At 51.6% G+C, this 15,078-nt stretch overlaps 1 protein-coding gene across 1 annotated transcript in view; it reads left to right on the top strand.

Annotated features, from left to right (window-relative positions):
* Positions 1 to 614: 614 nt before the first annotated feature.
* TRPV3 (transient receptor potential cation channel subfamily V member 3) overlaps positions 615 to 15,078 on the top strand; it is a 43,849-nt gene continuing 29,385 nt past the window's right edge. The window contains 7 exon segments of the mRNA XM_020964736.2: positions 615 to 733; positions 10,019 to 10,034; positions 10,036 to 10,124; positions 10,913 to 10,999; positions 12,011 to 12,165; positions 12,777 to 12,953; positions 13,420 to 13,560. Of these exon segments, the coding sequence (XP_020820395.1) occupies positions 615 to 733; positions 10,019 to 10,034; positions 10,036 to 10,124; positions 10,913 to 10,999; positions 12,011 to 12,165; positions 12,777 to 12,953; positions 13,420 to 13,560 (784 nt within the window).

Genomic DNA, 15,078 nt, shown 5'->3' on the forward strand with positions numbered 1-15,078 from the left:
AGGAGTCCAGAATCCCAGCAGAAGGATCTGGTCACTCCCCCAACTCTCTGCCTAGATCTAGCCTTCTGCAGCACGGGCCTCCCTTGTTTCTTACTGAGCTCAGGGAAACTGCCCCTTCCCCCACCATCCATATGTCCCCTGAGGAGGAAGAGAGCCTTGCACTGACTTCAGCCCCTGCCTCTGCTCCCCCAAGACCCACAGCAGCTTCCCAAGGTGGGGTGGGGGTCAATCCCAAGGCCCACCCTGATCCAGCCTCAGGCTCAGTGGCTCAGGGGCCCTTCCCCCACACTACTGCCCCAGGGAGAGCCCTGTCCACCTCACCCTCCAAGGTCCTTGGGGTGATCTCTTAAGTGGACGGATCCCCAAGGCCGCTGGTGGCCGCTTCTCAGGGGAGGCTGGGTCAGGGCTCAGCATTAGCCACAGTCCTCATGCTGCCATTAGGGCTGGGAGCTCCAGAGCCCTTTGGGTGGGCTTCCTTCCTGCCATGTGCCTATACAAGGGCAAGGCTAGAGGAGTCCCCCATGTCCATGGCATCATGGCTACCAGAGAAAAAGCAGATGAAGCGTGTTCCAAAGGCACATCACTAACAGGGCGTGTGTTGGTCTTACAGAAACATGAGCAAGAATCCCAAGGAAATGATCCCACTGATGGGCAAGAAAACGAGCGCCCCCAGCACAGCCCCCACGTGCCCGCTGGAGAGGAGGCCTGCTGAGGTCACGCCCACAAAGAAGAGGTAGGACTTTCCTCTTGGCTCCCTTTAAGGCCCAAGGGCTCAGCCCCAGACGAGGCTGGAGGAGAAGGCTCAGGCAGCTCCCTGTCTCCTTGTGGGGCTAGGACCCTCACCCAGGAGATGAGGATGGGCAGATGGGCCAAAGCCCAGGCTTTGGTGTAAGCAGGTAGGGGCAGTCCAGAGTGTGCTGGACTTTAGATGGACCTCTGACAGCTGACCATCATGTGGACACAGCACGAAAGTGGGACCTAGGCAGGTCGGGGGCAGGAGAGGCTGACCATAGAGTCAAAAACCTGCTGCCTCCTACCTAAAACTTGAGGCAAGTGAGTCTACCCCTCAGGGCCTCAGTTTCCTTTTCTGTAAAATGAGGACAGAGTTACTTCCTAGCTCACAGAACTGCCCCAAGGAGTGCATGGGCTGGGGGCAGCAATCTTGTCTCCCAGAGTCCTGGAGCTCTCAGGGGACATGTGTGTGACTTGACTTATCCCCCTGTAACTCCCTGCCTGCCTCAGAAATCTCTGGGCTCCTCTTGTGGGCTGTTTGTTTCTCCTGGTGCCTGCTGACCTCGCCAAGCTCAGTCCCAGGTCTGACCATCAATCATAACTGGATTTCCCACGGCTAATTCACTTTGGTTACAGGCCCCAGGGAAAGTGGAGGGTGGAATCCAGACCACCCAAGGGTCACCTCGACATCCCTACAGGAGACAGAGTTGTCTGGCCTGGCCCCGATTCTTCCCCAAAGGTCTTGGAGTTGAAAGGGGCCTTTGGAATTCCCCAGCTCAGCCCACCACAAGAGTCCTGCCTACCCTCTGTCCACAAGTGCTCATCCAGCCATCCTGAAGGCAAATGGACAGGAAGGCAGTGCTGACAAGCCCCGAGTCCTCTCCTTGCCACTTCCTCCATGGCTCTGACATCATGCCCCCAGGCTTGCCGGTGGGCCTGGGGTGGGGTGACACCTTGAGCTCTGGACCCAGGTGCCTGAGCACTAGATTCAGTCCTGGGGGAGTCCAGCCTCAGGACAGGTCAGGCTCTTTTTCCTCCTCCCCCCACGGTCCCAGGGGGAATCATTTGATGTTTAGATTTGGCTTATGCCTAGGATCTTCCCCAAAGTGCAGAGTGGGAATAGACCCATAAACGGTACATTTTTGTGTTGTCATTCAGTTGTGTCGAACTCTTCATGACTCCATTTGGTGTTTTCTCGGCAGAGATACTGGAGTGGTTTGCCATTTCTTTCTCCAGCTCATTTTACAGATGAGGAAACTGAAGCAAACAGTTGAGTGGCTTGCCAAGGATGGCAGAGCTAGGAAGTGTCTGAGGCTGGATTTGAACTCAGTACACTTCAGGTCTTCCTGACTCCAGACCCAGCACTGTATCTGCTGCACCACCTTGCTGCCAAAATTGGGCATAGGACGGCTTTTCATTTCCTCCACACAAAAGAAAGGCATGGGACACAAGATACTACCAGGGATTCATTGGCTAAGGGACTTACCCAAGCACAGAAAAAAATGGTTAACCACTGTTATGCTCGCCCAGAAGGTTGCAGCTTTCAGCACCAAAGCACAAAACGTCTTGAAGGGCGGCTGAGTCGGCATCTCTCCTTTGTCTTGGCTCTGCACCCGGCGCTTGTCCCTCCAGGGGTGTCCGGGCACCTCCCATAGTGGGGCCAGCATCACCTGAGGGTCCCAAGAACTCTCAACCATTGAGCTCACAAAGTTGTCTCCAAGGCTGGAAACACCTGACTCAGGATAGCTTATTCAGTCACCTCTGCTCAGGAAAGAGACACAGATCAGAAGAGGCGTCCAGGCTGGCTTTGAGATCTGGTCTTGGGTCACCTAGGCCAGCCTGTGTGTGGGCAGCCAGTGGAGAGAGAGCTCCATGCCACCCATGTTCCAGAGAAAGTGAGGAAGGGCCAGAAAATGGAGCCAATCCTCCTAGCATCTGATCAGGCAGCTCTTTCTGTTTCAGTGGACAATACTCTCTGATGTGGCTTTGACACATTCTTCCACTCAAGCTGTCAAAGGCAGAAGGAGGAACCCCAGGCCCCCCCTCCCCGAATTTGTTGTATCATCCCAGAGCACCAAGCCCTTCAGGGTTGAGCCATGCGTGTCTCTGGAAGATGTTCCAAGAGCCATCTCATAAACATTTCGCGGCGATGGGAAAGTAGGGAAAGGGGATGAACGTCCCTGGTCTTCTCTGTCATGCTTTTGGGGGTAACAGCAAGGTGTGGAATTTACTTCAAGCCTTTGGCATCCTCTCTTCCTCCAGATGTCTTGTGACTCAGTCCCCAGGGTTCTCACATCTGCATCCCCTCCAGTATGGATGGAGGTCACCTGTGGTCTGGTCCATGCGCTTTGCCTGTCTTTGTTTTCCTCAGGGTCATTTGGACTTCCCCCATGTGGTACCGTCCCATGGGGGATGTGATGTTACAGACTAACTGTGATCGCTCTACTTCCCTGGATGGAGAAGATAATTTATTACAGAAATCCTCCCATTCTCTGTTCATTGTGCTCTCTAAGGGGCGCAGCCAGAGTGTGAGGAGAGGAAGGGAGCCTTACCTTACTCTTTTATTAATAACTTTTGTTCTTCCATCACCTTCATGTCTGACTATGCCCCTCCCTGCTCCCCTTCCTGGGGAGCTGTCCCTTGAAACAAAGATTAGAAAAGAGAGAAAAAATGTAGTCCAGAAAAACCAACCAGCCACACCTGGTCTGGTCAAAAAAGGGAGGGACATTTCCCCCATTGTTTCCTGAGGCCAAGCTCAGCTGTTCTAATAACTTGGTGTTTAGTTTGGGTTTGGGGTTCTTTCCCTTTGTCATTGTGGTCACTGGGCACTGGTTGAATTTTTCTTCACTCCCCGCGGTTCAGAGAAGTCTTCCTGCATTTTTTTGTATCCCTCCTACATGTTGTTTCCTTTAGCAGATAATTAATATGCCTTTATATTCACTTGCTACAGTTGGTGTGAAGATTTCCTGACTGCTAGGTATCTGCTTGGTCACAGGTTCTTTGTATCACAAAAAGTGCTCTGTGAATATTTGGTTGTGCATATGATCCTTCTTCCTGCCTTTGAATTGTTTGGGGTCCACACCTAGTGATGAGCTCTCTGAACCTAAGAGTGGGGACTTGAGTCACCTTTTTAAAGCATAATTCCGGTGGCTTCCTGAAGGATTGGACCATTTCACAGCTCCAACAACAATTTATTCATGTGTCTGTCTTTCTCTAGTTCCCCCAACATTTCCTATTTCCATCTTTCATCCTGTTTGCCAAGTGGTTGAGTGTGAGGTGAAAACACAGTCGTTTGGATTTGCATTTATCTTATTAACTAGAGACTTAGAGCAGTCTTTGTAGGGGTGGTTACTAATTTGCAATTCTTCTCCCAAGAACTGTTTGTTCAATATCTATTAGAGAAGTGCATTTGGTCATTTGGGTTTGTGCTAATTCCCTTATAAGTCTTGTATTAGAGATATTTTCCCAGTTGCTATTTTCCCTTCTTAGCTGAGCTGCATTGATTTTATTTGTACAAAAGCTTTTCCATTTCATGTTGCCAAAGGCCTTTCCTCCCCTTCCTCCCTTTCCAGCCTTCTTATACTTTCCTTTCCAATAGTACTCTTTAATCCAGTGACACCAGCCTCCGAGTGTTGCCTCAGGCTGTCTCCCATGCCTGGAATACTCTCCTCATCTCCACCTCCTGGCTTCCTTCAATTTTAGCTAAAATCTCACCTTCTGCAAGAAGCCTTTTCCCCATTCCCCCTTAATGCTGGTGTGTTCCCTCTGAGGTTACTCCCAATTTATTCTGTCTATGCCTTGTTTGTACATAATTGTTTGTATATTATTTTCACCATTAGATGGGGGTCCCTTGATGAGGGGACTGTCTCTTGCCTTTCTTTGTATCCTCAGTGCATAATACAGTGCCAAAGCACACAGTAGGTATTTAATAAATGCTCGTTGGCTTGACTTGTTCCATGTTTGATGAAGACTTCTACTCTTAGCTGTAGCCATGAAAGGTGCCTGAGCTCATTACCTTCTGACCTCTTTATGGTGTGACCATTTACATTCAGGTCACACAGTGATTTTCAGCTTATTTTTGAGTAACTTGGCAGAAGTTTTTGGTCTAAGCCTAATTTCTTCTTTCCAGCTGTCCCAGCAGCTCTTACCAAACAGGTAGCTCTTTCCCACGTAATTGATGCTCTTGAGTTTACCGAACACTGATTTACTGAGTTTAATAGCTTCTTGCTCTCCCTGATTCTCCTAATACCAAATAGTGTCCTAATACTTTTGAGGATGACTCTGCTTCATAGGAGAGTTTGAGACCACAAGTTCTATTCCTGATAGGTCAATTTGTTAGGCAAAGGAATGACTCCCAGGTGGTGATGAAATTTCAATTCTGTGGGAGGTGATGAAGACTCCTAATTGTGCAGAGATCCATCCTTGTAGCACATGTAGGTGGCCTCCCATGGTTTAGGCTGACCCTGTCTGCGTGATCCCCACTCCTCTCTACCCCCTTCATTCTCTAGAGCTGATCACATCAATGGCAGCAGTCCTTGCCTGAGCAGCCAGCCTTGAGAATCAATCATTTGATGGCTAGTAGGCATTTATTAAGCACCTACTCTGTGTTAGAACCATAGGTTCCCCAAGTGGGCAATACCATCCCCTAGGGGTGCTGGAATGTTGGGGGGTGCACTAGCCTCAGATACAATTGAGGGGTGTTGAATAAAAATAAGGGGGCAGTGGAAGCATAAGGAAAGAAGAGAAGAGAAGAAAAAATTAAAAACCCATTCCTACATGTTTCATTTGTTGTGTAACAGAGTTAAAGTCATAGTGATTACATTTTTTTTTTGATGAGGGCAATTGGGGTTAAGTGACCTGCTCAGAGTCACACAGCTAGTGAGAGTTATATGTCTGAGGCCAGATTTGAACTTAGGTCCTCCTGACTCCAGGGCCAGTGCTATATCCACTGCACCACCTAGCTGCCCTAGATCACATTATTTTTCAAATAAACACATAAAATGCAAGTTACAACCAATGAATAGTCAAGTCTGCCAACAGGTCTTAAGAAGCAAGTGTTGGCAGGTGAGCATGTTGCACATTGTTGGGAAGTCCAGCATGTATTAACAGGAATATGTGCATTTCATGACTTATTTATAATATGATCCTATACAGTTACATGATGTAATATTGTGTCATCATAATTTCAATGTAGGAAACCCCCCCCACAAATTAACAATAAATTATTAAATTTAAGATGCATCATTTAAAAAAATATATTTTATGTATTTTTGAAATGACACAAATTTCAAAAAAAATCATTAAAGGATTAAAGAAAGTAGATTTCTAGGGGGTCACTGAATGATTTTTTTTTTTGAAAAGGGAGTGGCAGTCTAAATAAGTTTGGGATGTTGGTGATTTAAAAAAATGGACCCCAAGGAGCTTCCGTTCCAAAGGGGGAGACTACATTCCTTCCTGTTTCTTGTCATGTGAAAGGCCCAAGAAGTGTCGCAGAACGGGCCAGATGCTCCAGAGCAGCCCCAGCTTCCCAGGGGCTAGAGTATCCCTGCTGTTTGCTCATGAGTTGTCTGTCTGCTCACCTGTGCTTACAAAACCCAGTTAGTTCCCTCTGGATTCCATTCAAGAAAAGGCACAAACAACAGAGTTTATCCAACGACAGAAAATCCGGAGGCAGTGAGTTTGTCCTGGACAGCTGCCTGGGAGGTTATAGGAGGCTGGGGAGAGAGGGAGGGGAGGAGACCACAAGGGGCAGAGGGGAAGAGTAAAGCCAGAAGGTGAGTCTGCTCTCTCTTCCTGCCAAGCCTCCTTCCTCCTCCCCTCCACCTCTAGCTCACATCTACACCCCTACATGGACTGTCCTTCCCTATTGGGATGGAAGCTCCTGGAGGGCAGGCAGCCCCTTGACTTTGGTATTTGTGCCCCTAGCAGTTAGCTCCTGGCCAGTTAGCTGGCACACAGCAGGCACTCAATAAATGCATTTTCATTTGTTCATTCATTCACCCCAGTGAGGTCTCAGGTTTGGACAGTTCCACAGACTGGTACATGACATACCTTGACTGAGAAAGGAGATGCATTGCTTTCCTGGACAGGATGGCGGCTCAGTAGACCACCTTGCTTCCCAGTTCATTCGGTCCTTCGACTCCCGTGACCTTTGTCTCCATGCTACCTGAGCCACTGGTGGGTGGACATGCTGGGATCTCCTCTCCACACAAATTTCCCCATCCCTCAGATCTCTGAGCATGGCTCTGTCCTCTGCTCTGCCTCCACCTGCCTCCCCTTCACTGGCCCTGTTCTTTTCCTTCTGCTGCTCGGCTTTCTCAGCCTATTGACATCTCCCCTCTGCACACATGCCTACCAGTCTTGAGCTCTGTCCTTCTCTTGAATTGCTTCTCCCCACATCATTTAGTCCACTGCTCCCCGCCTGCCTCAGCCACCCCCCCACCTGCCTTTTCTATTTCTTGAGTCAATCTGTGTTTCTGGAGGAAGCCCCCAAAGCATAGGGCAGGGGTCTGCTACCACCTCCTGACATCTGGCTTCAGCTGGCCTTCAGAGCCTCATGGCCGGCCTTCTGTTCATCATTGGAAGCATTAAGCTGAATTCAAAAGATGGTTCGTTTCTGACAGGTCAAGACTGTCATGCAGCTCTCTGAATTATGATTGCCTATGTAGTGGAAAATTGCTGGCTTCAGAGAAGGAGGCCTTGGGTTCAGATCCTGACTCTGCTGGTGATTACCTCCATGAGCTTGGGCATGCGAGTCGACTTGTTTGGGTCCCAGGGTAGTGCCAGATTCAGGATTTGGACCCAGGTCCCCTGGCCTCAAGGCCAGTTCCTTCTGACAGTTCTGGGTGATACGACCGTGGCGGGTTCCTCACTTCTCATGGGGATAAAGCCCGCTCCCCCGCCAGCCTCCTCACCACCTCTCAGAATCCCAGAGAAACGGAAACTGAGCTCCCTGGGGGCCCTGCCTCTGGCTATGGGGACCCTGCTTGTCCCTGCTCTGCTCCCCAACCCCAGGGGCCCCTTCCTGCCCCCAGCCCATGAGCTGTGAGGACAAGACCGAAGGAGGGCTCTGCTGCCGCCCCCCACCTGGCCTGCCTCTGGGACTGGCCCCCTTTGGGGTCCCCAGAGAGGATGGAGCTGTGGGTGGGGTGGGGGGAGAGCAGGCAGTGGGACCAAGAGCCACTCTGCTGCGTGTGCACACGTGTGTGTGTGTGCATCTGCTCACACGTGTGCACACTGTGCTGTGGGTGAGGCAGGCAGGTTCCTGGAAGGGGGTGGCAGGATGCCAGGAAGCATGGGAAGGGTTCCTGGCTCCCTCCTCCCTCCTGGGCTTCCTTCCCCGTGTGCCAGGCTCTGCCACCACTGCTGCTGCCAGGAGCAGGAGCTGTGTCAGGCTGGCTTTCCTAAAGGGAGATGGGACACACACATGAAAGGGGTTCCCGGGGCCAAGGGGGCCAGGACCGGCAGGCCAGGGAACTTGCTTTGCTGGGGATGTGTCCTGGTCATGAGTAAAGCTGGGACACCTTATCTTTTCGGGTTCATCCTCACCCCTAGGGCCTCAGCCTCTGTCTTCATTCCTGCTTTGGGCCCGGGCCCCCTAAGGCCAGAGCCTCCTCTGATTAACACCACTGCCCCATCCCCCCCCTTCATGCCCCATGTCCTGTCTCACTGAGAAAATGAATGAATGAGCATGGCATAGGCACCGACTGTATGCCAGGCTTTGTGCTAAGAATCTCCCCTCCTGCTGGCGTCGGGGGGGGGGAGGGAGCCCTTGTGAAGTCCTCCATCACTAGGGAAAAGTGGAAGTTCTAGACTTTTAACCCTAAATAACTTAGCTCACAGATAGGACAGAAACAATTGGACTCAATAAGCCTTCATTATGTGCCAACTGCATGCAGTGTTGTACCTGCCAGGATCCCAGATCTAGGGGAGCTCACTCAGTCCAACCCCTCCTATGGAGGTCCACCAAGGTGAGTGGCCTTGCCCGGCAACACTCAGGTAGAATTGGCAGGAGGCCGGTGTCACTGGACCCTCGAGTGTGTGTGTGGGAGTCGGGTGTGAGGAGACCAGAAAGGTGGTGGGGCATTGTGTCTGATCCTACAAGTGATAGGGAGCCATAGTCTATCCAGCGGAGAGGTGACCTGGGGGCGCTGGGGGTGCTACAAGCCTGGAGTCAGGAAGACCTGGGCTCAAGTCTGGCCTCTAACACTGTGTGACCCTGGGCAAGTCACTTCACCCTGTTTGCCTCAGTTTCCTCATCTGTCAAATGATCTCCAGTATCTCTGCCACAGAAGCCCCAAATGGGGGTCACAGAGAGTCAGACGTGACTGAACAGCAAATTAGGAATGGAGGACGGACTGGGTGGGGAGACACTTGGAGGTGGCAGACCCCCTCCCCACCCAGCAGCCACTATGATAATCCAGGTGTGAGGGGATGAAGGCCTGCATCAGGAGGGGGCAGCATCAGAGCAGAGAAGGGGGCATATTTGAGAGGTGCTTCAAAGTAGACCCGGACAGACCTTGGCACCGTATTGGATCGGGGGGGCGAGAGGTAGTGAGGAGTCCAGGCTGACTCCTAGGCGGGGAGCCTCAGGGTGGGAGCATCTACAGAGACAGGAAGGGAGGAGGCGAGCAGGGTTTGGGGGGCAGATAACAAGCGTTGTTTCGGCTGTCTACTGGACATCTGGTCCGAGATGTCTGAAAGGCAGTGCAGATGGGAGACAGAATCTGGGGCCGGAGAGGGAGATGGAAAATCATCAGCATAGAGGTGCTCAGTAAATCCATGGGAGCCCATGAGGTCCCTGAGTGAGGGAGAAGAGAAGGGGGCTCAGAGCAGAGCCCTATGGGGCCATCTATGCATGACCCAGGCTATTGCAAAGCAGCTGTCTGACTGGTGGGAGGAGAGCCCAGCAAACCTGCAGAGGAGATGGCAGTGGACAGTGTCAACACAGCAGCGTTAACTCAGACCTTCCTGGACATCATTTGGCTTTTCCCTACAGGCCAGTGGTTCTAGTAGACTCTGGGCAGTGCCTCTGGATTGGGGAAAGGTCCACACTGCCTGGGCTGGGACTGCGCTGGAACCGGTCTGTCAGCTAGCCTGTGAGGAAGCCTACAGGGGCCTCAGACCTGGTCCCACTTCTCTGGCTGGCCCAGAAGGCTTGGGCCTGTGCCTCAGCCCAGACTGTGAGTGGACAGGCAGGTGGGCATGGCAGCCTCAACCGGGAGGGGGCAGTGTAGACGGCTGGTTCTGGGTGCCAAGTGAGCCTCTTCTCTCCTGTGTCCGGCAGCACCCATTTCTTTCTTTGAAATTGAAGGCTTCGAACCCAACCCGGCCGCCAACAAACCTTCTCCTCCTGTCTTCCCTAAGCCCATGGACTCCAACATCCGCCAATGGTAAGTGAGTCCATAGAAGGTGGTAGCATGTGTGCGTGTGCATGAGGTTACACGTGTGTGTGCATGTGTAGGTGTGTATGAGTGTGTGCATGTGCATGGGGTTATACATGTACATGCATGTGTGTGGGTACGTGCATGGGGTTACGTGTGTGCATGTGTAGGTGTGCATGTGCATAGGGTTACATGTGAGCTCCACGTCTATGTGTGTATATGGGTATGTGCATGTGCATGGGGGTTACATGTGTGTGTGCATGTGTGTGAGTATGTGCATGGGGTTATATGTGTGCATGCGTGCGTAGGTGTGGGTTACACATGTGTATGTGTAGGTGTGCATGCGCATGAGGTTACATGAGTACTGCATGTGTATGGGTGTATGCATGTGCATGGGGTTACACATGTGCATGCATGTGAAGGTGTGTATGAGTGTGTGTGTGCACATGGGGTTACACTGTGTGTGCGTGTGTATAGGTATATGAATGTGTGCACGTGCATGGGGTTACACTGTGCATGCCTGTGTAGGTGTGCATGGGAGTGTGTGCATCTGTGGGGGAAGGAGAGGGAGGAGGTGACGCAGGCCGCTCTTGGTGAGAGGCTGCCTGGTGGCCTCTGACTCAGGTGCTGGGTCTCAGGTGCGCCCCTCCCTGGGGCAGTCCCGGGGCACAGCCCTTTGCCCCAGAAGCCCAGGCAGCTGCAGATTCCCTCCCCTCCCCCACCTCAGCTTTCCCCAGGAGGCCTGGCCCTGCCCCCAACCTCAAGGCTCCATCTCCCCACTTTCTCTTCCCTGACAGCAACCCTGGGAACTGTGATGACATGGACTCTCCCCAGTCTCCTCAGGATGACATCACTGAGACCCCCTCCAATCCCAACAGCCCGTGGTAAGTGAGGCCGGCCCAGTTCTTGGGGTAACTCTCCCTTCCAAAGCAGGGAGCTGCTGGCTGGAATCCAGGGCCTGGTCACAGGAAGGGCTTCACAAAGGAAGCCCCCAGGACCGTGGCCCCGAGGTAGGGCAGGTACCTTGGGCAGGGCCCTGGACCGAGAAGCTGGAGACCTGGGTTCTGGTCCCAGCTCTGCCACTCACTAGCAAGTCCCCTCCCTCCTGGGCCTCAGTTTCCTCTTCTGTAAAGTGAGGGGTCTAAACGACATGTTGTCTGACATCCACAACACTCACAGATGCACACTGGAGCTGCCCAGGTCTTTGGTGCAGGGCCAGCCCTCAGTAAAGCGCCATCTTGCTGACATTTGTCCTCCATGTGCCGGCCTCCCCTCCTCACATCCTCAGCCCCCAGGTCCTGGGCCAGTGAATCAAACCTCCTCGTCACTAGCAGACGGCAGCCAAGGAGTGGAAAGAGCCCAGTACTAGATATCGGAAGCCCCGGGCGCTAGCCCTGGCACTGTGGCTCAGCCCCTCGGTTGCCTTGGGCAGGTGACTTCCCTCTCTAGGCCTGAGAGTGGATGGGACCAGCCCTTAAGGCGCCCGTCCATTTTGAAGCTGCAGCCAAGGTGACTGATGAGCCCTGCCAGCCTGCAAGGTGGCCCTCGCCAGAGATCCCTCCTTCCCGTCACTGAGCTGTGGGGACTGAGGGTATCCCTTCCAAGGGGATCAGAGTGTAGGGAGAAACAAGCCTTTGGAGGTCAACGGTGAACCCTGTGGAATTAGGCTCTGAGACAGGACTCTGAGGTGGATTCGGGTGGGGGGTAAGGGGGCAGGGAGAGGGATGGGGGGGCAGTATGTTTTACTTGCCTACAGGGCCCAGGATGAGATTCTCAGTGTGCCCTCCCTCCTACCCAGGTCAGCTGTAGGGCCAGGCAGAAGCCTAGAGGAGGGCGGCCCTTGGGCCACGCGTCTGACTTAGGGCTGCTCTGTTCATTCATTCCTGTGCCCTCAGTGTCAGTCTGGCCAAAGAGGAGCAGAAGAAAAACAGAAAGAGGCTGAAAAAACGCATCTTTGCAGCGGCAGCAGAGGGCAGCATGGAGGAGCTGAGCGGACTTCTTGGCGAGCTCAGGGAGCTGTCCAGGAGGCGCCGGACCATGGACCCGCTAGGTCAGTGCTAGCCTCCCTTGAGCCTCCCCTCTCCCTCCCTCCCTGTGCCCCTCCTCCCTCCCTCCCTCCCTTCCCCTCTACTCTGCAGGGTCTATGGGGTGGGGGGTGGGCTGGGGCAGGGCTATAAAAAGTCCCCCCCCCCAGTCCAACAAACATTATTAAGCACCTTCTGTGTGTGAGGCACTGTGCTACACTCTGGATGTACAAAGACAGGAATGGCTCTGTGCTTGCCCTTAGGGAGCTTCCATTCTCTGGCAGTGGAAGAAGAAGACATGAGTTCATTCATTCATTCATCCATTCCCTAAACATTTATTGAGTGCCTCCTGTATATCCTGTTTGATCCAGGTCCTGTGCCCATACTGGGATGCAGCCCTTCCCCTTACCCCTGTCCTCACTGGGTCCTAAGACCAAAGCCCAGAGAACCTGGACCCCCCACTTTCTGTAACCGTGGCTGGGAATCCAGTAGGCTTCTGGCACGGGGAGATGCCTGCACAGGCACTCAGGGGGAGCCCTTGGGTCTGGCGCAGTCTCAGCACTCAGCAGCGTGAGATGGGATGAGAGGCCTGGTGCTGTGGCCAGGACCTTTCCTCACTGGCATGTCTGTTTCACAGACTACCTGATGCACAAACTCACAGCCTCTGACACTGGGAAGACGTGTCTCATGAAGGCCCTGCTGAACATTAACCCCAACACCGAGGAAATTGTGAGGACCCTGCTTGCCTTTGCCGAAGAAAATGACATATTGGAGAGATTCGTCAATGCAGAGTACACAGAGGAGGCCTACAGAGGTGGGGTGCTGGGTCTCTTCCCTGTTGGGGTCCTGGGTGGGCATGAGGGAACCATGGTGCCCCCCAGGATGCCCCTGACACCCTGGCACCTGTCACCCTGGCACCTGTCACCCCCACCCCAGAACAAGTTCTGTTGGAACCATCTGTCTGATAGGGAAACTGAGGCCTGAAACAGTGATATGGTGGGCCCAAGTATTGGGGCTGTGACTGGGAGCCAGGCTGGGAGCTAAAGGAGCCAGGGCCAACTCCCACCTCTACTCCTTACTAGCTGTACATCGGAGAAAGTCTCCTTCCCCCTCTGGTTCCCATCCTCTCCTTGGCAAAATGAGGGGTTGACATTGTCCAGGGGATGGATCTCCAAGGACCTCAGACCCCAGAAACTGGGAAGTGAGAACATTCTGGGGATGCCCAGGCCTGTGCTGTCCTTGCCCCTCACCCCTGATGGGTCTGCCCTGGTTTGTTGTAGGACAGACGGCCTTGAACATCGCCATTGAGCGCAGACAGGTGGCCATCACCGAGGCCCTGATCGAGAAGGGAGCTGATGTCAATGCCCACGCCAAGGGTTTATTCTTTAACCCCAAGCACAAGCATGAAGGCTTCTACTTTGGTAGGTGGGGGCTCTCAGCAGCCAGTGCTGAGGGGAGCCGGGGTCACCCAGAGTAGTTGGAGGGTAGGTAGCATTGGTCCCACCACCCTACCCCGCACCAAACCAAGCTTTCTCTGATCTCTTTGGGGCATAGACATAGTCACTGGGTCAAAGTTGAGAAGCTTTGGGATCATTGTCCCAAACTGCTTTCCAGAATGGCTGAACCAGTCTGCAGATCCACCATCAGTGCAGCAGTACGCCTGTTTTCCCACAGGCTCTCCAGCTTTTGTCATTCTCCTTTTTTTTTTTGTCAACTGCCAATTTGGTGGGTTTGAGGTAGAACCTTGGAGTTGCTTTAATTTGCCTTTCTCTAATTACTAGTGATTTGAAGCATTTTTTAAAAATATGGCTATTGATAGCTTGCATTTCTTCCTTAGAAACTGCCCATTAATATCTTTCGGCAATTTGTCAATTGGGGAATGATTTTCATTCTTATAAATTTGAATCAGTTCCTTATATATCTGGGAAATGAGACTTTTATTAGAGAAATGCGCAGACTTTTCCCCAATTATCTGTCTCCCTTCTAATTTCAGCTATTTTGGTTTTGTTTGTGTAAAAACTTTTTACATTTTATCTAATCAGAATTGTCCATTTTCTCTTTCATGGTTGTCTCTGCCCTTTCTTTGTCTCTAAACTTTCCCCCATGCATTGATATGACAAGAAGGTCTTCTTTGCTGCTCTAACTTGTTTATGACCTCACGTCACCCTGTATGTTTAGCTCATGTGCACTGGAGCTCATCTTGGTGTACAGTGTAAGATGCTGGTCCATTCTTTGTTTCTGCCAGCTGCTTTACAACTTACCAGTGGTTTTTGTTGAATAGTAAGTCTCTCCCCTAGGAGCTGAGATCTTAGGCTGCCTCACTCCTTTGCTTTTGTGTGCTGTGTACCTAATCTGTTTCACTGATCAACTTGTTTCTAATCCAGTAGCAAATCATTCCAATTAGTCCTACTTTGTGCTGTGGTTCAAGATCTGGTCCTGCTAGGCGCCAACCCTTCCCCCCACCCCCGACGCCTTGCTTTTTTTTTTTTTTATGATTTTCCTTGTGATTCTTGACCTTTTGTTTCTTCAGATGAATCTCAATTTTCTAGCTCTCTAAAATAATTCTTTGCTTGTTTTATTGGTATGGTACCAAATGAGTAAATTAATTTGGGAGGATAAAATTTATCATTTTAATGTTATTGGCTTGGTCTACCCGTGAGCAGTTAATATTTCTCTACTTGTTTGGCTCTGTGTGTTTGTGTAAGGAATGTCTTGTAACTGTAATTTATAGAGTTCATGGGTATCTTGGCAGAAAGAAATCCCAAGTGTTTTATACATTTTGTGGTTATTTAACATGGAGTTTCTCTTCCTATTTTTTCCTGGGTTTTGTTGGTAATATGCAGAAATGCTGATGATTTATATGGATGTATTTTATGTTCTGAAATTATTGTTCAATTGATTTTTTTACTTGACTTTCTAGGGTTCTTTAAGTAAACTGT

The sequence above is a fragment of the Phascolarctos cinereus genome, unplaced genomic scaffold (assembly GCF_003287225.1).
Source record: "Phascolarctos cinereus isolate Bilbo 61053 unplaced genomic scaffold, phaCin_HiC Scaffold_7;HRSCAF=346, whole genome shotgun sequence".
Classification (NCBI taxonomy): Eukaryota; Metazoa; Chordata; class Mammalia; order Diprotodontia; family Phascolarctidae; genus Phascolarctos; species Phascolarctos cinereus.